Genomic DNA, 26,855 nt, shown 5'->3' with positions numbered 1-26,855 from the left:
ATAAATAGAAACTCGAAATCACTTTTACAATCATCCAAACTTAGAACAGAGGAAAACTCAGAGCAACTTTGTTTCACTTAGGCATATATTCAGTATTATAAAGTGGTAATCGCTTCGCATTGGAGTGTTATCACAATTGTGTAATCGAGTCTGTGATAAAGTCTGTAATCGAGTTTGGAGCACTTTGGAAGGAAGTTAATCCTGCCGCCATTTTCATTTCCGCTTTGCAATTTACTCAACCCTCCGATTGGAGCAGGTTTTTATTACTTGTCTTTATCTTATTTATTTCCTCGCACTCGCTTTACTTTTATTTATTTCCTCGCACTCGGTTTACTTTTATTTATTTCTCGCACTCGATTTAAATTATTTATTTCCTCGCACTCGCTTTACTTTTATTTATTTCTCGCACTCGCTTTAAATTATTTATTTCCTCGCACTCGCTTTACTTTTATTTACTTTCCGCACTCGCACTACTTTTATTTACTTTCCGCACTCGCAATACTTTTATTTAAATTAATGCACTTTTACTTTACCATGTCTAACTAAATTTATAAGGTTAGAATGTAAGGATCGTAATCGAACCGATAATCCGTACAATTGTTCGTAGAAGCACATAAGGGCTATTTTGACTTTCAACTTAACTTTTCCCGCACTTCAATTCCGTTGGGTAAGATCGAATTTCGTCCAACGTCTATCTAAACTTAATTGTTTTTAACTATTTCAAAAACAGCGAAAGCGCTTTGTTTAGTTCATTAGGAGATTTTAACTTAAGAATAAAAGAGATTTTAAAACTATTTTCGGACGCGTTTATAAGTTTAGAGTCTGGTTCGTAAGAACCTCTTTTGGTTAAGAAATCTAGGTTATAATACTTTTCAACTTAGTCAAGATACTATATTTCTTAAAAATAGGTTTACAACTCTAACGCAATGCGCTCCTTTTTATAAGTTACAATAAGAGGGTTTGATTAGGGAGTACAACTCGGTTCTGAATACGCGAAAGCGACAGTTCCTGTTAAATTAGTTCTTTTCAAAGTAGAAAACATTGCCCATAAGTAGTTCTATTAGCAAGTACTTGGATTATTAATTGATTACATGAATTACATTCGACCCTGTCTTTATTAATTAAACTTTATTCAACACTCTACTTTCCATTGCACACTCTATAAACACCTATTTTGATTGCCTTTGATAAACACCATAACGACAGATAACGATAGATTGACACTTGGTCTCTGTGGATTCGACAATCTTTTATATTACTCTGACACGTCCGTATACTTGCGAAAGCACACGCATCAAGTCTTCGGCGCCGTTTCCGGGGACCAATTTTGTCAAATTTCATTTACCTATTGTTATATCGTTTAGACTTAGGCTATTTCCCGCTGGACAATGCGAAGAACTCGCAGCACCGGAAGTTTAAGCTTAGTATACCCTCTGGCAGAACCTGAACGTTACGCTCGCGCACGTTTATTCTTTCATAGAATTAAGAGAGCTATGGCCGAAGATCAAAACCAAAGACCTCTTAAAGATTTTGCTCAACCATCCAATGAAGAACCTAGTTCTAGTATAGTAAACCAAACCATCCCAGCTAATAATTTTGAACTTAAACCATCCCTGTTGCAACTAGTGCAACAGAGACAATTCGCATGTCTCGCCACTGAGAACCCAAACCAACATTTAAAAATATTTCTTCAATTAGCAGACACTTTTAAAACCAATGGAGCTTCTCCTGAGGCAATACGTTTAAGATTATTCCCTTTTTCCCTCAGAGATAAAGGCCTATCATGGTTAGATTCCCTTCCACCCAATTCCATTACGACTTGGGATAACCTTAGAAGAGTATTTCTTGCTAGATATTTTCCCCCGAGTAAGACCGCCGTTCTTCGAAACCATATAACTAGATTTACCCAAAACCAAGGAGAATCGTTGTTCGAAGCTTGGGAGAGATATAAAGAGTTGTTACGAGCATGCCCACATCATGGCTTAGAAAATTGGTTAATCATTCAAACCTTCTTTAATGGACTTCATTACAACACACAGATGATCATCGACGCTGCCGCAGGCGGTGCTCTGATGAACAAACCTTATCCTGAAGCTAGTGCCCTCATCGAAGATATGGCTCAAAACCACCAATCATGGGGAGTCGAACGAGCGACAGTTGAGAAGAAGGAAGCCCAACGAGGAGTGCATGAACTGAGCTCTATAGACATGATGCAAGCTAAAATGGACGCATTAGCCCTTAAGGTCGAGCATATGTGCATAAACCCGAATACTGTAGCCGCAGTTTCGTCGGATTGAGAGATATGTGGAACCAAAGGACACCAATCTGCAAAATGCAGTCTATTAAATGAAATCCACTCTGAGCAAGTGAACTACACCCAAGGGAACCCATACTCGAATACCTATAACCCTGGATGGAGGAATCACCCGAACTTCTCCTATAAAAACAATAACCCTATCCAAAATAATGCACCTCCGAGACCTAGTTATCAGGCCCCAAGATCAAATCAACCTATGCAACCTGTGCCACCAAAGGCGAGCCTTGAGAAAATTATGGAAAATTTTATCACCGCTCAAACCCAACAAAACAAGGAGTTCATGAACCAAAACATTCATGTTAACGAATTGATTACTCAGTTAGGAACCAAGGTTGACCAAATAGTTATGCATACCAAGATGCTTGAAACCCAGATCTCTCAGGTAGCTTTAAACCAAGCCCCTCAGACTACACCTGGAGGACAATTCCCTGGACAACCTCAACAAAATCCGAGAGGACAAGCCATTGCCATTACCCTACGAAGTGGGAACGCTTATGATGAGCCACCAAACCCTAGATTAAGTGAACCCAAAACTTCTAAGGAATGTACCAAACCCACAGACGAAGTAAAGGAACCAGAGGAACCTGAAAACCAGGGAGGTCGAGAAAAAGGAGAAGAACCTAAAGACAAAACTTACGTACCACCCCCGCCATATAAACCACCTATACCATATCCGCAAAGACTCAAACAAACCCAGATCAATAAACAGTATCAAAAATTTATTAAAGTTATAGAAAAACTTCATGTAGAAATCCCTTTCATAGAAGCCATCACCCAAATACCCTCTTATGCAAAGTTTCTCAAAGACATCCTTACCAACAAACGTAGACTTGACGATCCGAAGCCTTTGGAATGTAATACTATTTCCGAGGACAAATTAGCAAAGAAAGATAAAGATCCTGGAAATTTCTTCATTCCTTGCCTTTTGGGTAATCATGTCATCGAAAAAGCTTTTCTAGACTTATGAGCTAGGGTGAGCCTAATGCCTTTAGCAGATTGTGAGAGGTTGAACTTAGGAGAATTACAACCCACTAAGATGTCACTTCAGTTAGCCGATAAATCTGTTAAATATCCGATAGGCGTTTTAGAAGATGTCCCTGTTAGGATAAGTCAGTTATTTATCCTTACTGATTTTGTTGTCATGGACATCAAAGAGGACAATGATATACCAATCCTTCTAGGTAGACCATTCTTATCGACCGCAGGAGCCATAATAGATGTCAAGAAAGGAAAGTTGACATTTGAGGTCGGTGACGAGAAAATAGAATTTATACTTTCGAAATTTCTTATGGCACCTGTGATGGGAGACTCGTGTTATGCCTTAGATATCATTGATGAATGTGTTAGAGAATTAGAACAAAAAGAAATTATAAAAACAATTAAGTTACCATCAACTCTCATAAGGGAAGATGATGACTTTAAGAAACCCTACATCGATGATAACCTTTACGAATGTTTATCCCTTACCCCAGATCATATGCCATGCCCTAAGAAACTAACCTTAGAACTTAAGGAACTGCCTAAGAACCTGAGATATGACTTCCTCGATGAAAAGATGAATCGTCCAGTTATAGTTAGTGCTACCTTAAGCCAAGAGGAAACGAACCAACTTTTAGATGTTTTACGAAGATATCCCTTAGCCTTAGGATATAATATCTTTGACCTGAAAGGTATAAACCCATTCGTATGCATGCATCGGATTTCGCTCGAAGAAGATTCAAAACCCTCCAGGGAACATCAGAGAAGAATAAACCCTATAATGAGTGATGTTGTTAAAAATGAAGTTCTTAAGTTACTTGAGGCAGGTATAATCTATCAGATCTCGGCTAGTAAGTGGGTGAGCCCTGTGCATGTAGTACCTAAAAAGGGAGGCATCACAGTCGTGCAAAACGATAAAGGCGAACATGTAGCAAAACGATTAGAAAGAGGATGACGGATGTGTATAGATTATAGAAAATTAAATAAAGCAACTAGGAAGGATCATTTCCCTTTACCATTTATAGACCAGATGTTAGAGCGTCTAGCCAGACACTCTTACTTCTGTTATCTAGATGGATACTATGGATTCTTCCAAATACCTATCCACCCCGAAGATCAAGAAAAAACTACCTTTACATGCCCTTATGGAACGTTTGCCTATAGACGAATGCCATTCGGCCTCTGTAATGCCCCAACTACTTTCCAACGCTGCATGATGTCAATCTTTGCAGATTACCTTGATGGTATCATAGAAGTGTTTATGGATAATTTCTCGGTTTGCGGATTTGATTTCCACAATTGTCTTGCTAACCTTAAGAAAATCCTGGAGAGATGCGTGGATGTGAACCTCGTGCTAAACTGGGAAAAATGTCATTTCATGGTAACCGAAGGAATAGTTTTAGGACATATAGTTTCCGAAAAAGGTATAGAGGTAGATAAAGCTAAAATAGAAGTTATAGAAAACCTAAAACCACCAAAAACCATCAGAGAAGTCCGAAGCTTTCTTGGACACGCTGGATTCTATCGGTGTTTTATCAAGGACTTCTCCAAAATAACTAAACCTTTAACTGGACTTTTAATGAAAGATGCTGAATTCATTTTCGATGAAAAATGTAATGACGCATTTAATCTTTTAAAGAAAGCATTAATCTCAGCACCTATTATGAAACCGCCCGATTGGTCGGAACCTTTTGAGATAATGTGCGATGCTAGTGATTATGCAGTTGAAGCCGTTCTAGGACAAAGGAAAGATAAAAAATTACATGCCATTTATTATACCAGTAGAACACTAGATGCTGCCCAACTTAACTATGAAACAACTGAAAAAGAATTACTCGGTGTAGTTTTCGCTATAGACAATTTTAGATCTTATCTAGTAGGAGCAAAAATTATAGTTTACACCGATCATGCTGCCATTCGTTACCTATTAAGTAAAAAAGATGACAAGCCCAAGTTACTCCGATGGATTTTATTACTACAAGAGTTTAATTTAGACATAAGAGATAAAAAAGGTACTGAAAACGTAGTAGCCGATCACCTTTCTAGGCTAGATCATCTAAAACCTGAACTAGTACCCATAAATGACGATTTCGCCTATGATAGACTGATAGCTAGAGTCGAAACCATTGAAGATAATAACCTAGATCCTTATGAGCACTCCCAAAATTCCTTAGCAATAAGTAACGTACCCTGGTATGCAGACTTCGTTAATTACCTAGCTGCTGATATAGTACCCCCTGATCTTGACTACCACCGCAAGAAGAAATTCTTCCACGATGTGAGAAACTTCTATTGGGACGAACCGCTCCTTTTCAAAAGGGGTAAAGATGGCATTTTTCGCCGTTGCGTTCCAGAAGAAGAGGTAAATAGTATTATCGAGCATTGTCATTCTGCACCATATGGTGGACATGCGAGCACCTCTAAGACATACGCCAAGATTCTTCAAGCTGGCCTATTCTGGCCTACCATGTGGCGAGATGTCTATGCTTGCATTGTCAAATGTGATAGATGCCAACGCACTGGAAACATTTCAAGGCGTGATGAAATGCCTCTAAGAAACATTCAGGAATTAGAACTCTTTGACGTATGGGGTATAGATTTCATGGGACCTTTCCCACCATCCTTAGGAAACAGGTATATCTTAGTAGCTGTAGACTATGTGTCTAAGTGGATTGAAGCTATAGCTGCGCCCGCAAACGACACTAGGGTAGTAATCAAACTATTTAAAAACTATATATTCCCTAGATTTGGAACACCACATTTAGTCATAAGCGATGGAGGATCACACTTTATATCGAGAATATTTGACAAACTTTTAAGAAAATATGGAGTTAGGCATAGAGTAGCAACACCATACCATCTACAGACTAGTGGCCAAGTAGAAGTATCTAATAGGGAGATAAAACAAATCCTAGAGAAAACTGTTTCTATTTCTAGGAGAGATTGGTCTCAAAAGCTTCAAGAAGCATTATGGGCCTATCGAACCGCTTTTAAAACCCCTATAGGAACTAATCCTTACCAACTAGTTTATGGAAAATCCTGTCACTTACCGTTCGAATTAGAGCATAAGGCCTATTGGGCCATTAAAACTTTGAATTTAGACTACCTAGCCGCTGGAGAAAAGCGTACCCTAGACATTCATAAACTAGAAGAACTTAGGCAATCTGCCTACGAGAATGCAAAAATATACAAAGAAAGAATAAAAGCCTATCACGACAAAAGAATAGTAAAGAAAAACTTCAATATAGGCGATCCTGTTCTCCTTTTCAACTCTAGGTTACGACTCTTCCCTGGAAAGCTATGCTCAAGATGGACTGGCCCATTCGAAGTATCCAAGATTCTGAGATCCGGAGCCGTGGAAATCAAGAACAAAACATGTAGCCCATTCATTGTAAATGGACAAAGACTGAAGCTCTACGAAGGAGAAGACATTCCAGCATACTACTTAAGCCACACTCTGATTGATCCACCGATTCCTACTACTACAAGTGTATAAATTCTAATCGTCAAGCTAATGACGTTAAACAAGCGCTGCGTAGGAGGCAACCCATGGTTTTTCTTTCATTTTACTTTTTCACATTTATTTATTTTTATTTTTATTTTATTTTATTGTATTTTGCATCGAGACTAAAAATTTGAATGGTTTGCATTTTCAGGATCACTTTCTTAACTTTTACAGGATGCAAGATTTCGATGATATGCACGTGGCCTATAGAGATAATGCTCAGAGAGAGCGCTACATCGCTCTGTATCAGCGCCCTATGGCACCCACACGCTATCCTGATCAGCACTCTATGGAGGCACTGGGTATCGAGCCGAGTATCCGATTCCCTAGCCACCAGCTTCACTGGGACGAGTTTGCTGATGACTTGAGTAACACCTACAAGAACCTGACATTGGAGTTCCTGAGTTCATTTGACTATGACCCATACTCTGGACCAGATGGGTATGCTGCTTTCAGGCTCTTTGGAGTTGAGTACTCTTTCAGCCAGAAAGAGTTCGGCGACCTATTGGGTTTCCAGACCACTCCTGATGCTATCCCGGAGACACCTATGGGATATTTTCTGGGTAAGGAGGTGGAGAAGTTTTGGAGTGATATATCAGGTAGCGGAAGCCAAGATCCATCTACGCAGCTATCTCATGTTATACATAACCCCACCTTTAGATACTTTCAGATGATATTAGCACATTCCTTCTCGGGAAGACCGGATGCAGAGACACTACTGAGTGAAGAGGAGATCTTCCTATTATTTTGTGCATCCCAGTCTCGCCGAGTAGCATGTGGGAACTTTTTGTTATACAGTCTCAACGGTGTCTCCAGATCTACCGAAGGAGTTATCCATGTGGGCGAAATCATCACGCAGATTGTTGTCGCTTTAGGTCTGTCTTGCAAGCTGTCACATCTCCGGATCTACTGTGGGTACACTACCATGGACATTGACTTCTATTTGACCAGAGGGTTGATGAGGAGAGCCTCTTTCCACCCATGTCAGTTCCGATTGCTGGTCGACTGCGTAGCTATCCATTATTTCACACTGCCAGATCCTATGATGACTAGTGTGCATGATCCAGCGAATTGGAGTTATGCTCTAGAGGGCCAGGGAGAGACCTTCGAGGAGCCGAGATCACCACCCATTGCTGAATACACGCCTGCACCACCATCTCCCAAGATCACTATTTTCTCTAATAATCTTTCATTGTAGACCCCCGACATCCGCACCCAGATTGCTGAGTATCGTAGAGAGATCGCAGAGCTTAGACAGGAGGTGGCTGACCTCACTTTACAGATGGGAGTGTCTGATCTCCCCCATGCTACCGAAGCCGACTGTTTATATCAGGAGATCGCAGAGCTCAGGCAGGAGGTAGCCATGCTCCGTGGATCCCCTCAGGAAGATAACATCCCTACTATATGATCTTACCATTTCATCTTATTTTATCTTTTTTATTTATATATTTCTCGTATTTACATAACTCATTTTATATTATCGCATTTGGAGTATTATATAAACTATGTCTATACATTGATATTTCTACTTTTATCTATATATGTCTTATGTTTGTTTTATTTGCATTTTTTATTTTTTATTTATTTTATTTTAGTTATTTATTTATTTATTAGTCTAATAATTAATTTTTGTTTCATTTTTATTTTTATTTTACTTCTATAAAAATTATGCAAGCCAATGATACTAGGAAATCACAAGACAAATGCTATCCGGACCCCTCAAAGTCAAAAGACAAGAGAAGCCCAAGCCAAAGGACCAAAATCTGGCCCGACCAGATTTTGCCTTGTGGCGCCCGCCATAGACCCTGTGGCGCCCGCCACAGTGTCTATAAAAGGTCGGGGCAGAACCCTTTCCTTCACCATTTTCACACCTTACAACCTTCCAAACCCATTTTTTCACCTTGGAAAAACATCCTTGAACCCATAAAAAGCTCATACCTTTCTACTCACCACACCGTACAAATCATTTTTCCAATTTCCATTTTCTTTTTCATCCGTCGGATTTCGTAAAAATCCAACCTTTTTTTCATTCCACTTCATCTTCTTCGTCACTTTTCAAGAGTTTCCAAATGGAGTTTATTGGATTCATTCTTCGAGGAGGGAAACTGGGGGATAGACAAAGAAAAATCATCGAACGGTTGCAAAATCGAGAGATCCTCCCGACAAGGTATGTTGACGAAAACTGTCTCTACACTTTAGGTATCTATCATAGCATATTTCATTTATTAGATAACTTAGGATTGCATAATTTATTTTCCAACAAAGAACCCACCTATGAGCGATTGAAAATTGAATTCTTGAGTTCCTTAATTTACATTGTCAACCCTAACACTGCTAGCACAGTTGGTACTGTCAGATTTAGAATGTTTGCTGTTGAATATGAATTCAGTACCGACGAACTAGCCAGCTTGTTAGGAATCCCTCATGGGGAAGGTGCTATTTGTGAGTTCCCTTTGGATTCAGAGTGGTCAGTTGAGGTATTTTCCTTCTGGGATCGATTATCAAACACTTCCATAAACTCTTTTGAAGGAGTTCTTGCCTCAACCATCCACAACCCGACCATCAGAGTTTTTAGATATCTGTTGGCATGTACTATTTTTGGCCGGGAGAATCCAAATAAGGTTAATGCTAGAGAGCTTCTATTTTTGCAAGGAAGCCTCACAAATAGACGAATTAATTCGGTCCCGTTCATGCTTGCCCATATGACTTTAACTTTGAATAAAGCGGGACCGATTTCTTTTGGTGGATTGATTACGTCTATTGCTCGGGCACTTAACCTGAACAATGAGATGGCTACCCTAGACCCCTTACCTCCTCGCACAATTAACCTAAAATTTCTGAGAGACATGAAATTGTGCCGTTTGAGGAGAGAAGGAGGCTATATGCTTATGGTTCATGGTGTATCCATCCCATCTGTTGTTTTACCGTGCACTAGACATACTAGTGTATGAGATGAAAGGAATTAGACCTACGCTTTAGATGCTCCACCTGTTTTAGGTCCTCTTCCTCCTAACATTCCTGATGAGGCGGGACATGACACTGATGATGAACATTATCGGAGAGAGAGATCTCTCGTACCCCATGTGTCCCCCCATCATCCTTCACCACCACACACCGCACCATCTTCTTCTTCTGTAGGTACCACTCCTGGCTTTTATATTATGGAGGAGATGTGGTGTGACCACATGTCTAGAGAGCAGAGGCGTGACGACCTACTCTCTACCATCCAACAACAGCTGGCGAAAAACATGAGCTTCATGCAAGAGTCATAGCGGAGGACAGACAGGTCCTATGACACTGTTCTACAGTCCTTGCAAACGATCACAAATACACAAGCCCGTCAGTAACACTACCACCAGAGACACATGGCACTCATTGAAGCCACTCAAGGCTCCACTATGGGTAACCTTCGAGAGGTGAGGATCGCTCAGGATGCCCTACAGGCGAGGATGGATCAGAGAGACCGTCGTCGTACCCGATCTCGTCGTCCACTTCAGGATGGCGAGGGCACCAGTGGTCAGCAATAGGTTGTCAGGTAACTCTTCCTTTATCTTATTTCGAAACATTGGGGACAATGTTCGATTTAAGTGTGGGAGGAGATTCTATCGTCTTTTCTTTATTACCTTTCTCGTTTTTTCCTTTATCGCTTTTTCTTTGTTGTTTTTAGATAATTTATTTATTTTTATTTCATTTTAGTTATTTATTTTTCCTTTTAGTATAATGCATGAGTCTGACGAGTCACCAAATATAGTAGATGTTTAGTACAATCCTACCTCCCCATACCTTTAGCCCCACCGAATTTTTTTTTGCAAAAGAAAATAGTGTTATTCCGAATGTTTTCAGGTTTTAAAGACATGTTTTGAGAAAGGATGCGGTGACTTGGGAGAACTTTGCGAAACATTAGTATTATTTTAGCACCATAGACTTCGTAAACATAGGAACCACTCCCGAAACCCCATATACCATGGCCTTAATCATCATTTCCGTATAAGTCCTCAGTAGTTTATCTCAGCAGTCAGCTCCGGCCTACGCATCCTCTACGTAGGGGACCGATGCAAATAAGTGAATTATCCAGCAAAACAAAAAAAAAACAAAAGAAAGCAAAAAGGCAACTCCGGTATAGGTGACCCTCACAAAGTCATTTAAACCAAAGAATTGTAAAAAATTTCTACAAAAAGAAAAAAAGAAAAAGGAAAAGAAAAAGAAAAACTTACCCACTGTTAGTTGGTTCAGAGGTATCTGGCACTGAACTCGGTAGGGCGGATTACGATCCGATCCCCCACAACTACAGTTGAGTCCAATAAAAGGGTTCACACATATTTATGTGCCAGAAACCCCATGCTCAGATCATAATCACTAACAGGCCACTCTACTACGAAGCATGTACGGATACAGGGCTTAATGTGATTGCGCCTAAATGAAAAGGACACAAAATGAGATGAAGAGGCAGGCCTAGGTATTGTGGGACAATATGGGTTGGTTAATATAGGAATGAAGTCTATGTCTGTATTTGCGGATTAGTGTCATCATGATACCCTTAGTTCACTCAGTTAGTACCTATCACTGCATCCCGACTTGAACTTAGAATTTTTACCTGAAGCACTCGTTTGCACCAGTTTTTCTTTTATGAGCTTTTTAATATTTTGCTTGAGGACAAGCAAAGGTTTAAGTGTGGGAGAGTTTGATAACACTGAAATTTACCGTATTTTCGACTCTGATTTCACATGCATTCTAGTTGTTTTATTGTTATTTTGTTGTGTTATTGCTATGTTTTCCTTTGTTTTTAGGTTTTTACTTTAATCGGAGCCCCGATCGAGAAAAGGAGTGAAAAAGAGCTAAAAACCCTAAAATTCAGCATTTTGTACTTGTGGCCTACCCCATGGCTGGCGCCATAGACCCTGCCATGACGTGTCCAAGCTCAACCTCCCTCAACTGCCACGTTCCCCACTACTTCCACTAAGGCGCCTTAGAATGGTCTTGTGGCGGGTGCCATGGCCTTGTGGCGGGCGCCACAAGAGGAAAAGTTTTCCCTCCCATTTTCAAGTTGAAGGGCATCCTTGTCATTTCCATCTTTTTACTTGCTTATAAATAGAAACTCGAAATCACTTTTACAATCATCCAAACTTAGAACAGAGGCAAACTTAGAGCAACTTTGTTTCACTTAGGCATATATTCAGTATTATAAAGTGGTAATCGCTTCGCATTGGAGTGTTATCACAATTGTGTAATCGAGTATGTGATAGAGTCTGTAATCGAGTTTGGAGCACTTTGGAAGGAAGTTAATCCTGCCGCCATTTTCATTTCCACTTTGCAATTTACTCAACCCTCCGATTGGAGAAGGTTTTTATTACTTGTCTTTATCTTATTTAGTTCCTCGCACTCGCTTTACTTTTATTTATTTCCTCGCACTCGCTTTACTTTTATTTATTTCTCGCACTCGATTTAAATTATTTATTTCCTCGCACTCACTTTACTTTTATTTATTTCTCGCACTCGTTTTAAATTATTTATTTCCTCGCACTCGCTTTACTTTTATTTACTTTCCGCACTCGCACTACTTTTATTTACTTTCCGCACTCGCACTACTTTTATTTAAATTAATGCACTTTTACTTTACCATGTCTAACTAAATTTATAAGGTTAGAATGTAAGGATCGTAATCGAACCGATAATCCGTACAATTGTTCGTAGAAGCACTTATGGGCTATTTTAAGTTTCAACTTAACTTTTCCCGCACTTCAATTCCGTTGGGTAAGATCGAAAGCCGTCCAACGTCTATCTAAACTTAATTGTTTTTAACTATTTCAAATACAGCGAAAGCGCTTTGTTTAGTTCATTAGGAGTTTTTAACTTAAGAAGAAAAGTGATTTTAAAACTATTTTCGGACGCGTTTATAAGTTTAGAGTCTGGTTCGTAAGAACCTCTTTTGGTTAAGAAATCCAGGTTATAATACTTTTCAACTTAGTCAAGATACTATATTTCTTAAAAATAAGTTTACTACTCTAACGCAATGCGCGCCTTTTTATAAGTGACAATAAGAGGGTTTTATTAGGGAGTACAACTCGGTTCTGAATACGTTATAGCGACAGTTCCTGTTAAATTAGTTCTTTTCAAAGTAGAAAACATTGCCCATAAGTAGTTCTATTAGCAAGTACTTGGATTATTAATTGATTACATGAATTACATTCGACCCTGTCTTTATTAATTAAACTTTATTCAAAACTTTACTTTCCATTGCACACTCTATAAACACCTATTTTTATTGCCTTTGATGAAAACCATAACGATAGATAACGATAGATTGACACTTGGTCTCTGTGGATTCGACAATCTTTTATATTACTCTGACGCGTTCGTATACTTGCAAAAGCACATGCACCAAAAGCCGTCCAACGTCTTTTTAAACTTAGTTGTTTTTAACTATTTTAAATATAGCGAAAGCGCTTTGTTTAGTTCATTAGGAGTTTTTAACTTAAGAAGAAAAGTGATTTTAAAACTATTTTCGGACGCGTTTATAAGTTTAGAGTCTGGTTCGTAAGAACCTCTTTTGGTTTAGAAATCCAGGTCAAATTACTTTTCAACTTAGTCAAGATACTATATTTCTTAAAAATAGGTTTACTACTCTAACGCAATGCGCGCCTTTTTGTAAGTGACAATAAGAGGGTTTGATTAGGGAGTACAACTCGGTTCTGAATATGCGAAAGCGACAGTTCTTGTTAAATTGGTTCTTTTCAAAGTAGGAAACACTGCCCATAAGTAGTTCTATTAGCAAGTACTTAGATTATTAATTGATTATGTGAATTACATTCGAGCGTGTCTTTATTAATTGAATTTTATTTAATACTCTACTCTTCATTGTACACTCTAAAAATCCCTATTTCGATTACCTTAGATAAACACCGTAACAATAGATAACGATAGATTGACACTTGGTCTCTGTGGATTCGACAATCGTTTATATTACTCTGACACGTTCGTATACTTGCGAAAAGCATGCATCAGTCGACGATAGGTTTGTTCACTTGCAAAGCGTTAGAGCTCTGAAGTGAAGAGAGAGAAAGGAGTTCGCCAAATGAACTCACTTTCTCTGAAGTTGGGCTTAAGTACCCAGTTTTGGTTGGGCGCATGCGCGCCATGTGGCTTCCTCATGGTGGGCCACGTATGGGTTTGACTATTGGTCAACCAGACTATCTTGCGTAGACTCCCCCACAATTCCTTATCGTGCACTGCCATCAAGTCTGCCCATTTTAATGACCAATTTGGACTTATGGATCTGACGGTCAGCATCAATCATTGGGGGTCAACAGAGTTGACCGGACTCAGTCCTTTCCCCCTTGTAAGTTTGGGCCTCCGAACTAGGCCCAAAGACTTGTTTAGGCTGATTGCACCCCCCTTTGATGTTATGCAATGCGCCCAGCTTTGGGCCTACCTCACTCAGCCCATTTCTTTTATTATTATTATTTTTTTGGTTTATTACTTCATTTATTTATTTCAATTTTTTTATATACATATAAGTACATGTAAAACATATGGTAAGGTATTATTGCTAAAAGAAAATAATAACATTTTTTATTTTCTCAACTGTTATTTTAATACCTTACTTGTTAATAAAAATTAATCATCCTCTCAATTTGTAGGACTTGTTTTAGACACCATCTTGAATGTGTTTAATTAAACTCACTTTTGCAATCCCTAAGGTCATTTGAACCATAATTTAAGTTGTATTTTCATAATAACTGTCATCTTTTATTTAATCTAATCATTATATTGAAATATTAAAAATTTCATATTTCTCGATTCAAAGTCGAGTCCGTTTTCAAACACCCTTGTAAGTCGATCGCTCTTAGCATCGCCATCAACCTCACATAGCTTACTCTTGGGATTTCTTACAATGAGACCTATTCGATTTTAATTAATCGAGTAGATGATTGATTCACTAAATGAAATCCAATTTATTCACAAAAAACACAAATTTAAAACCTTGATCCAACATCGAGTATTTCAATTCAAATTAAATTAAAAGACCTAATCATAATCAAATACCATTTCATTTGGAAATGAAAAGGGGGATGGTTTTGAGTTTTCAACTCTTCTCCTTAATTGTTTGAATACGAGTTCTCTTACTCGGTTAGTCAAATAATCGTCATTTCTAACTCTCCCAAACTTAACCTAATCAAATAATCTTCATAATAATGCAATGAAAAAGGGGATGGTTTTGATCCTTCAACTCCTCTCCTCGATTATTTGAATACGAGTTCTCTTACTCGGTTATTCAAATAATTGTCATTTCTATCCACTGAATCATAATTAAATCAAAGTATTCTTATAATGAACCTAATGAAAAGGGAGATGGTTTTGAGCTTTCAACTCCTCTCCTCAATTGTTTGAATACGAGTTCTCTTACTCGGTTAGTCAAACAATTGTCATTCTTCCGTAAATTAATAAATTAATCAAACCGTTTTCACAATAAACTATACGAGAAAGGAGATGGTCTTGAGCCTTCAATTCCCCTCCTCAAATGCTTGGATATGAGTTGTCTTACTCAGTCATTCAAGTACTTGTTGTTTATCTAAACCACATCAACCATACGCAAACTTATTTTCATAATCACTCAGATGAAACAGAAAGTGGTCTAGAGTCTTCTATTCCCTTTTCCGATTATTAGGATACGAGTTGTCTTACTCGACTATCCGAGTATTCGTCTTCAATTCAAAACACCTTAACTATTATTAAATCCTTTTATAATTAAGGATGAAAAGAAAGTGGTCTAGAGTCTTCTATTCCCTTTCCCGACTATTAGGATACGAGTTATCTTACTCGACTATCCGAGTAATCGTCATCCGACCAGAAATATCTTAACACATTAAATTTATCTTTTCTCGCCCCGTGCGATCAAAACCAATCAAACAAAACATCAAACATATTAACTCAACTTGTCACCCTCGTGTGACCAAAACTCTTTTCGAAAAGAACACTGTTAATCCTTTCTAATGCGCACAACAAACCAATGCTTAAGCCTCCACCGAGAGTAGACAAGCCAACGTTTAGCCGTTAGAACGCCGACCTACACAGTCGTTCATAAAACAAAACACACCAATTAATCGTAGTCCCCGAACTACGAATGCTCTGATTTCCTTATTGCACAATAAGGATACGTAGGCACGAGATTGCGATATCTTGGCGAGCACACTAATAAAAAACTTCCCTTTCCCCCTCTCAGGTTACCATCCATCTCTATTTATCCTTAATTCAGTCTAAGAAAACAAACAACATTAACTAACATTCAAATTGCAAATTAGACTAAAAGGTTCCCGTTGAGTACAACGGACGTGAGGGGTGCTAATACCTTCCTCTTGCGTAATCGACTCTCGAACCCGAATATGGTTGCGATGACCACTATTCTATGTTTTTAAAGGTTTTATCGATATTTTCCTATTCCTTCATTGGGATAAATAAAGTTGGTGGCGACTCTGTTCGAACATAAATTTTTCCGCGACCATCGCGAGGAATCGTATTTTTCGAGATGCGACAGATGGAGACTCTGCTGGGGACTTGCTCCAAGCAAAAGAGAGTGAAGCCTAATTTAGTTCAGTTTTTGTATTGTGTGTTAATCTTGTTTGTTTGTTTTATATTTTTATTCTGTTATTGTTATTCTGTCATAATTATTGTTTGGTGATTTATTGGCTATGTATTATTGGGGTTTTCTGATTGTTGGTACTTTGTGAGATAGGCTCTCCCCCGAGTCTGAGAAAAACCATAACATTAAGTTGGTGGTTGCTTAGTGGATGCCCAGAAGGAGTCTTCCTTGTTGGGAAGCTACGAAGACCCCGCCTAGAGGAGATTCTCTTGAGATATTGTTTCCCGATGAGTTTTTGTCACGACGATAGTATTCTCAAGGTGGATCAATGACTCTAGGGACCTTTTAACCCGTTACATCCGGCGGTTATGTAGTATTTACCTGAAAAGTCTCAGACTTATTGGGTTAATACGAAAGCCCCAATCAGATGAGATCCCTTGGGCGTATTACTACCTTATAGTAGTATTCCCAACCTCGATCTTTGACTCTAAGAACCTTATAAGAACCTTAGACTCGAGAGTTGTGTAGTATGGACCCACTAGGAGTCTTCCTCTTTGGGACCATACGAAGGCCTCACTCAGACGAGACTCTTTGCAGGGACGTTATTGGCGGATGATATTTCGTCATGACAATAACCTTCCTAAAATGTGATTGATGACTTTGGGAACCCCCTAACTTTAGAATCCTCCCAAAAGGGTTTTCTTTAGTAAACGAGGATACCCACTCTTACGGTCTGTATGTTGACCTACCTGTCGCATGCATAACATTATTCATAACATGACATTCATATTATTTTATTTCCAAGGAATCTGAGTATCATAAGTTGCAGGAATTCAAGAAGCATGGAATCAAGCATGAGAAACATTTACGCTTTCAAGTTTAAAGATCTCGATCTAAGAAGCCTGCGTGACCTGGTCTCCCAAATGCACCCGGTATACAGAATCAACTTTGGGAAGAATTAAGGCAATCTGCTCAGCATCCTCAACCAACGAGTGGACCATACAACTTTAGTCACTCTGGCCTAATTCTATGACCTACCTTTAAGATGCTTCACATTCCAAGATTTCCAGCTAGCACCAACGTTGGAAGAATTCGAGTGTCTTGTTAGGATTCCTATGAAGAACAAGCCACTGTTTGAAGGAATAGATGAATCTTTTCCCATTGAGATTATTGCTAGCACGCTTCACATGGACAAAAGGGAAGTAGAGGCTAACCTAGAGACCAAAGGGAATACGAAAGGATTTTCGCTAAGCTTTCTCTTGGAAAGAGCTCATACCCTACTAAAAGCAGAAAGTTGGGATGCTTGTTACTCTGCTATTGCGTTGGCTATCTATGGCATCATCCTGTTCCCAAGTATGGATGGTTTCATAGACATGGCTGCTATTTGTGTCTTCCTCACCGAAAACCCAGTACCCACCTTGTTAGCTGATGTTTACTATTACATGAGCCATAGGTACACCAAGAAGAAAGGAATTATAGCTTGTTGTGCTCCTTTACTATATTAGTGGTTTCTTGAGCCTCTTCCGAAGACAGGTGTTTGGGTAGAACAAACAGATACTAGTTGGCCTCAAAGATTGGGGTCGCTCCGATCCAAAGTTCTTTCTTGGTAATCCAAAGAATACATCAACATGGACATCATATTCAGCCGTGGAGATTTCCCTAATCTAGCACTTATTGAAACTCAAGGATGTGTGAATTCTAACCCGGTTCTATCACTAAGACAACTTGGCTACCCGATGGAAGGCCCTCAAGAGGCAAGGTCTTTGGAAGCTTTCTTGTTGCTTGGCTTTGGGGTTGAGAATCCTAGCTTGTTCCAACGAATAAGAGAGTCTTGGAATAATGTCAATCGAAAAGGGAGAGCTGATTTAGAGAGAGCTAATGGGATTACAAAAGAACCATATTTTCATTGGGTAAAGGAAAAGGTGGAGATGATCAAAATGCCATTCGTCACTCGGACACCTGTACCTCTTCCTGAACCTAAGCTCACCCATATCCCTATCGAAGAAGTGGATGAACTCAAGACCACCATGGAAAAATTAGAAAGAGAGAATGAAGAGTTGAAGTTAAGACTCCAACAAGTCATCAATGAGAAAAACACCATGAAGTGGGAGCTTGAGAGAAAGGATGTACAACTTTAACCACATGTGGAAAAGTTCAACTAAAAGGAGCATAAGAGGAAAAAGATCAAGGTGGGACTAGAACAAGCTGACCTTTGTCTAGATACTCTTAAGAGTTAATTATAACAAGCCCATAACGAATGTTAGGACAATGAGCATTGGTGGCATTTGGCCACAAAGGAAAACAAGACGATAAGAGATACACTTGGGGCTCAGCTAAAAGAACTCACCATTTTTGTTCGTCATGCAAAGGCTAAAGAGGATCAAGAACGCCGACTCAAGAATATAGCCACCGAAGCCTCTAGGGTTTCACCCATGATATGGGAGGAGAAGTGTCGAGAAGTGAGAGATGCAAAAGAGTCTGCCAACTATTGGAAGATCCAACTAGAGTCATTACACCAAGACAACTCCATATGGTTGAAGGAACGAGAGTATGTGATTGAAGACGATGAATCCTTTAAGAAGACCATAGACTTCTTGCAAGGAGATAGGGATAAGTTCCGTGCAAAGCTCGATGGGCTGGTGGGGTTCTGTAATTGGGCGAATAAAGAATTACCATGGAAGTTAAGAGACGCAGTTAAAGAGTTGAAGGAAGATAACACTCCTCCAGCCATAATCAGTTTCATTTTACTCTGTAGAGGGTTGCTGAAGAGATTCAAGGAAGAACTAGAAGAACTCCAAGCCAGAAAGCCTGTAGTTTAATTTTCCTATGTCTTATATTTTGTTCCTTTGACAATGTATTTTGAACTAGGGACCTTTGGACCCCTACGTTATGTACTTGAATGAATGATGTTTAAAATTACTCCATTATTGTTATTCTAAGTATTTCTTGTTTCTCCGAATTACTAACAACTAATGAAACTCAAACGATTCCCTGAAAATAAAATATGAATAACATTCACATCCTCATTATGCATCACACTTCATAAAAACTCAAAAACTTACCCAACCTTTTGTACCCTTTATCCAGCAATGCTGACTAATCAACACCGATACGAGATGCGAAGCAACTACAAGATGATGTTAGAGCAAGTTGAGGCTAACCAAGTGACCATGAGGACAGACATCAATGCGATCCAAGAGAAAATGGATCAACTATTATAAACAATGCTCGCAATCGCCCAGAGAGAGAGGGTTGTGGATGCAGAAGCTGGGGCAAGGAAGAATGATAGCACATCAGGATTGGTCCAACAAGACGAGGGCTGCATCCACGCCAAGAAGAGTCTGCTTCATATACCGGTAGGAAGCAAAGGGGATAGGGATCACGCAGAGCCTTCTGATGCGTCTGCTCATCATGGATCCGAAATGGGAGATGACCCGTACGGAGCTTTCTATGTGCCTGACCAACCAAAGCCCAAGATACTTCTAGATCCTGCTGCGGATAGGCTTCGTGCCTTGAAAAAGAAGATCAAAGCTATAGAGGGGAATAATATCTTCGGCGCCGCTTCCATGAATATGCGTTTGGTATCAAATTTGGTCATCCCGGCTAAATTTAAAACTTATGATTTTGAGAAATACAAAGGCCAGACTTGCCGAAGAAGTCACCTGGTAATGTACTTCAGGAAATTGGCTGCCCATATTGAAAATGACAAACTGCTTATACATTGTTTCCAAGACAGTTTAAGTGAAGCGTCTCTAAGATGGTACATGAGCTTAGAGCAAGGGCGGATTCAAAACTGGGAAGATTTGGCTGACGCATTTCTCCGTCAATACAAACATAACTTAGATATGGCGCCCGACCAAATGCAGTTACAAGGGATGGCCATGAAAGAAAAGGAGTCATTTAAAGAATACGCCCAACGATGGAGAGAGTTGGCTGCTCAGGTAGAGCCACCATTGTCTGAAAAAGAAATGAATGGAATATTTGTGGACACAATGAAGGACCCATTCTTTGATAGATTGGTAAGTAGTACAGCGTCCGACTTTGCGCATCTAGTCACAATCGGAGATCGCATAGAAAAAGGGTTGTGGGATGGAAAGATTCCAAGAGCTGTGGCAGCCCCTAGCACACCGAAAAAGTATTTTGGAGGCTTCCAAAAGAAAAGAGAAGTTGATGTGAATGCTATATCTAGAGGCTATAAGGGGAAGCAGCAGGCTTCATATGGCCAAGTCACCACCGTGGTACCCATGCCTTATCAACAACCCATACAACAACAACAAATGTATCAACCACAACATCAACAACATCGTCAACAGCAGAACACCGTGCCGCCAAGGCAATTCAAGCCAAGGCCTCCAAGAAGGCAACTTGATCCTCTACCGGTACCTTATAGCCAAATATTCCCATACCTGCAAAAGGAGGGTCTTTTGACATTGAGGGAGCTAAAACCAGCTGTTTTTCCATATCCACCAGGATATGATGCTAACGCCCATTGTGAATTTCACGTGGGAGCGCCCGACCATACCTTGGAGAATTGTTTTGCATTTCAAAATCGAGTACAAGACTTGATTGAAGCAAGGCTGTCACCTTCACTCCGATAAGCCCGAACGTGAACACCAATCTCATGCCAACACATGGAGATGCTTCCGTCAGTGCCATTGAGGAGAGTGATCAGGGTGAATTGATTCTTAAGGTTGAAGAAATTAGAACCCTATCTCCATGATAGGAACACATCTGCTAAAGAGTGGTCTATCCCAGAGGAGCTAGTTGATGAAGAAAACGATAAAAAATTGAGGAATTTTATACAACGGATGTTGGATCAAGGCGAGTTGCAGATTAATCGTCGTGTCAAAAGCAATAGCGAGGAAGAGATAGCAGTCGTGGACATCCCTTATGATGAGGTTAATGTAGACATCCCTATAAGCACATGGGTGATAGAGTTTCCAGCACCGTTCGCATATGAAGATGAGAAGGCGATCCCGTGGATATATCAACCCTGAGCTTTTAAGCAAGGGCAGGAAGACCAACTCTTGGTGATCAATGAACCAAACGTCACCTCGGTAGTAGGGCCAGCTGGAATGACGCATAGTGGCCGAGTGTTCGCGGCAAGGACTGCTGATGCTTCTGCAAAAGTTAAGGGGAAGGAAGTTGCTGTCCAAATCCCCGTCCCTAATCAAGAAATGCAAGAGAATGCATCTGTCTCCTAAAGCTGCAGTAACTCGTGAAGAGGCCGAGAAATTTATGAGGATAATCAAGAAGGGTGATTATAAAGTGGTGGACCAAATGAATTAAACACCTTCAAAAATCTCCATGTTATTTTTGTTGCTCAGCTCAGAAGCACACAGGAACTCGTTGTTAAAAGTGTTAAGCGCAACACATATCACGAAAGACATAACGATAAAACAGTTTGAGGATGTGATAGCTTGTGTAACCACGGGATTTTTTTTGGGGTTTAAGAACGATGAACTGCCGGTTGAGGGAAAGAACCATAACAAAGCCCTACATATCTCCTTGAAATGCATAGACAATATACTATCAAGGGTATTAGTAGACACTGGTTCCTCAATGAACGTCATGTCGAAGACCACGTTGATAAAGCTATCAATGGAAGGGATGAATATGAAGCCCAACACTTTAATTGTAAAGGCATTTGATGGCTCAAGACGAGCAGTGATAGGGGAGGTTGACTTACCGATCAAAATAGGCCCAACTATTTTCAATATCACATTCCAGGTTATGGACATACATCCCGGTTATAGTTGCCTACTTGGGAGACCATGGATTCACTCTGCAGGCGCCATCACTTCCACTTTACATCAAAAGCTAAAATTCATTACAAATGACAAGATGATTGTGATTGGAGGGGGGAGGATATCTTGGTTAGCCACTTAACATCTTTCCGGTATATCGAGGTGGATGGCGAGATAATCGATACACCATTCCAATCCTTGGAAGTGGTAAATATGATGGCCATCCAACAGACATTGGAGACCCCGAAATCAGGACCGTCCATGGCCTCGTGGCAAAGAGCTAAGGTTGTTATGGAAAGTGAAAATGCTCAAGACTAGGGCAAAGTGCTGGAAGTGAGAGAGAAGCGGGACAAGTTTGGTTTAGGGTATGACCCGTCATCAAATGAAACCGGTAACAAACATGACAAAGAGCAGATTCCTTCTATAGAAGCAACGTTCACCAGCGCTGGCCATATTTTTGGCAACCAGGTGGCAATGATCAATAATGAAGTTCGTGAAGAGGGGGTGTTTGGCTGGATACGGCAAGCCGCACCTAATGAAGAAATGATAAACTGGAAGGTTGTGGAAGTCCCCCAATTTTTTCAAAAGTAATTTTATTATTTTAGACAAAACCCTGTGCTCTGCCCAAGGCACAATGGCGTGTTTTTGGGCCTCCTTTATCTTTCAAGAAGTTTTTATATCATTAATAAAATGGCGATTTACATTCAAATTTTTGTTCCTTTCCTTTCATTTTTTCTATTACAATAAAATGGCATCAATTTCTATGCACTCACTTCCTAAAATGGCATCAATTAATAAAATGGCGATTTATATTCAAATTTTTGTTCCTTTCATTTTTTCTATTACAATAAAACACTGCTAGGGTCTGGCCTGATTTTGATTGTCCAATCTACCAAGCTGAAGACGATGTGGGGGAAGATTGCAAACTCCCTGAAGAGTTGGCCAGATTACTCAGACAAGAAGAGAAGGTCATTCAACCACACTTGGAGGACGTCGAAGTTATCAATCTGGGAACAGAAGAAGACAAGAGAGAAGTAAGGGTAGGCGCCGCGCTTCAAGATGCAGTAAAGATAAGATTGATAGAGCTCCTCCATGAATATGATGATGTGTTTGCATGGTCATACCAAGATATGCCTGGATTAGACACTAACATTGTGACCCATAAGCTTCCCATCAAAGAAGAATGCTATGCCGTCAAACAAAAGCTAAGAAGAACTCGATCGGATATGGCCCTCAAGATCAGAGAAGAGGTGAGAAAGCAGTTTGACGTCGGTTTCCTAGAAGTCGCCAAGTACCCACAATGGGTCACCAATATAGTACCGGTACCGAAGAAAGATGGAAAAGCCCGCATGTGCGTAGACTACCGAGACATAAACAGAGCTAGCCCCAACGACGATTTCCCATGATTTCCCATTACCTCACATTGATGTATTGGTGGATAACACAACTCAGTTCTCTATATTTTCCTTTATGGATGGCTTCTCTGGATACAACCAAATTAAAATGGATCCCAAGGACATGGAGAAGACCACGTTCATTACTCCTTGGGGCATCTTTTGTTACAAAGTGATGTCGTTTGGATTAAAGAACGCTGGGGAAACATATCAACATGCTATAATGACTCTCTTTCATGAAATGATTCATAAAGAGATTGAGGTGTATGTTGACGACATGATTGCCAAATCCTAGACAGAAGATGAGCACATCACTAACCTGGAGAAACTGTTTTCTCGTTTAAGGAAGTTTAGGTTGAGACTTAATCCTAACAAATGGACATTCGTGGTTCGATCTGGGAAGCTTTTAGGCTTTATTGTAAGCCAAAAGGGAATTAAAGTATATCCCGACAAGGTTCGAGCCATTTAGATACTGCCTGCACCGAGGACTGATAAGGAAGTTCGTGGTTTCTTGGGAAGACTGAATTACATCGCCAGGTTTATCTCCTACCTTACTGCCACATGTAAACCAATATTCCAGCTTCTAAGGAAAAATCAAGGTATGGAGTGGAATGATGACTACCAAACAGCCTTCGATAAAATCGAAGAATACTTACAAGAGCCACCGATTCTGATGCCCCCTGCGGAAGGGAGACCTCTCATCATGTATTTAACAGTGCTCGACGAGTCCATGGGTTGTATATTAGGACAACAAGATGAGACTGGTAGGAAAGAGCATGCCATATATTATCTGAGCAAGAAGTTTAATGATTGTGAGACCAGATATTCACTACTTGAGAAGACTTGTTGTGCACTCGCATGGGCTGCTAAGCATCTCAGGCAGTACATGCTAACTCATACAACTTGGTTGGTATCTAAAATGGATCCCATCAAGTACATATTCGATGGAAGATGTTGTTATCAGAATACGATATTCAATATGTTATGCAAAAGGGAATTAAAGGAAGCGTATTAGCAGACCATCTTGCTCACCAACCACTAGAGGATTACCAACCTTTGAAGTTTGACTTCCCAGATGAGGACATCATGGTTGTTAAGGATGCTGAAGACTCCGAACCAGAGGAGAGTCTTGATCCAAAAGCAGGATGGACTCTCATGTTCGACGGCGCCTCAAATGCAATAGGCCATGGAATTGGGGCAGTGCTGATGTCTCCCAAAAATTTCCATCTACCTTTCACCGCAAAGTTCTGTTTTACCTGCACCAATAACATGGCCGAGTGTGAAGCTTGCATACAAGGGTTGGAAGAAGCTATCGAGTTGAAGATCAAGGTGCTGGAAGTATTCGGGGATTCCGCTTTAGTGATACATCAGATCATAGGTGATTGGGAAACAAGACATGCTAACCTAATTCCGTACCGGGATTACGTGTTAAAGTTACTCCCAAAATTCGACAAAATCACTTTCTCTCATATTCCTCGAGAAGAGAATCAGATCGCAGATGCCTTAGTAACCTTGGCTTCCATGTACAAGTTAATATGGCCCAACCATCAGCCTCACATTGAAATTAGGCGTTTTGATGAACCCGCGCATTGCCTGACGACAACAGAAGAGCCATAGGATAAACCCTTGTTCTTCGATATCAAACAGTACCTGGAGAAGCGGGAATACCCGGCAGAGGCTTCCTTCCTTGACAAAAGGACCATATGGAGGCTAGCATCGAAGTTCCTCTTGAATGGGGAGGTATTGTACAAGAAGAACTATGACATGGTTTTGTTGAGGTGTGTGGACAAACATGAAGCGAATCAACTTATGAAGGACATACACGAAGGGTCTTTCAGCGCACACGCAAATGGGCATGCTATGGCGAAGAAAATCCTAAGGGATGGTTACTACTGGTTAATGATGGAAGCCGACTGTTATCATTACACCAGAATATGCTACAAATGCCAAATCTATGCTGACAAAATACATGTACCGCCTACCCCACTGAATGTTATAACATCACCTTAGCCTTTCTCTATGTGGGGCATCGACATGATCAGAATGATAGAACCCAAAGCATCTAATGGACACAGATTTATCTTGGTGTCACGAAGCACGTAGTTGCCCGTTTCTTAAAAAATAATATCATATGTCAATATGGGATTCCCAACAAAATCATCACTGCTAACGGGTCCAATCTCCACAACAAGACCATGGAAGAGTTATACACAACGTTCAAGATCGAGCATCAGAACTCATCACCATATCGGCCTAAGATGAATGGGGTTGTTGAAGCTGCGAACAAAAATATCAAGAAAATAATCCAAAAGATGGTTATCACGTACAAGGATTGGCATGAGATGCTACCTTTTGCGTTACACTCGTACATCGGTATGAACTTCAACAGGGGCAACCCCTTATTCCTTAGTATACGACATGGAAGCAGTTCTCCCTATAGAAGTAGAAATTCCCTCAATGAGAGTATTGATAGAGGCTAAGTTAGACGAGGCAGAATGGGTTCAATCAAGGTTCGACGAGCTCAACCTTATTGAGGAGAAACGCTTGAAAGTGTTAGTTCACGGTCAACTCTATCAAAGGAGTCTTAAGAAGGCCTTTGACAAGAAAGTCCACCCCAGGGTGTTTCAAGAGGGTGATTTGGTGTTGAAGAAAATCTTGCCCATTCACAAGGACTCTAGGGGGAAATGGACACCAAATTATGAAGGTCCATTTGTGGTGGTTAGAGCCTTTTCCGGATGTAAGACCCTAATTTTGACCCTAAGATCCCTCATGGCATCATATCATTGCCCATGGCATTTGCCTCAAGCATCATAAGCATCTTGGCTCCTTAACCCTAGGGTTGGGACTTGTGTGAGTTGGTTTGAGACCACCAAGCATGCATGAATTTTATATTATTGCTTTTCTTATTTTGTTTACTAACCAAAAGCACAAAAATATGTCACTAACTTTGTTTGTTTTGAAACTTAAGCAATCATGAGATCTAAGGCTCCTAGGACGCCCCTATACTCAAAGAAATGGCTAGATGAAGATGAAAGCAAGCATGACAATGGTTCCCAAATCTCTCAATCATCATATATGCCTCCCAAGTATCTCAATTTGTCAATTTGATCAAGATAAACCAAAGGGCTTGAGGATTGTTTCCCAAGGAAACCTTAATTCATCTGTGCATTGACTTTGCCTTGCTCATGAAGCAACCTCAACCTATGATCAAATTCAATCAAGGGAAGTTCTTTCGTTCATCATTTTATGCATATATGAGCCTATGCGAGTTCCCTCAATCATTCATTCATAAGGATTTGAAGTTTGGACTTGAGAAGTTGACTAGTCAAATCATCTG

The 26,855-nt window shown here is 40.0% G+C and overlaps 1 protein-coding gene and 1 non-coding gene across 2 annotated transcripts; one reads left to right on the top strand and one right to left on the bottom strand.

Annotated features, from left to right (window-relative positions):
* Positions 1–1,877: 1,877 nt before the first annotated feature.
* Positions 1,878–1,984, bottom strand: LOC127108525 (small nucleolar RNA R71). The gene has a single exon (XR_007796057.1). It is a non-coding gene; the product is annotated as a small nucleolar RNA R71 (small nucleolar RNA).
* A 22,620-nt stretch (positions 1,985–24,604) lies between these two features.
* On the top strand, positions 24,605–25,135 carry LOC127103256 (uncharacterized). Its single transcript, XM_051040519.1, has one exon. It carries the CDS (start codon positions 24,605–24,607, stop codon positions 25,133–25,135), a length of 531 nt encoding a protein of 176 aa, XP_050896476.1.
* Positions 25,136–26,855: the final 1,720 nt, after the last annotated feature.

Source organism: Lathyrus oleraceus, chromosome 7 (assembly GCF_024323335.1).
Source record: "Lathyrus oleraceus cultivar Zhongwan6 chromosome 7, CAAS_Psat_ZW6_1.0, whole genome shotgun sequence".
Classification (NCBI taxonomy): Eukaryota; Viridiplantae; Streptophyta; class Magnoliopsida; order Fabales; family Fabaceae; genus Lathyrus; species Lathyrus oleraceus.
The sequence above is the reverse complement of the archived record's forward strand: the minus strand, read 5'-3'. Positions and strand labels throughout refer to the sequence as shown.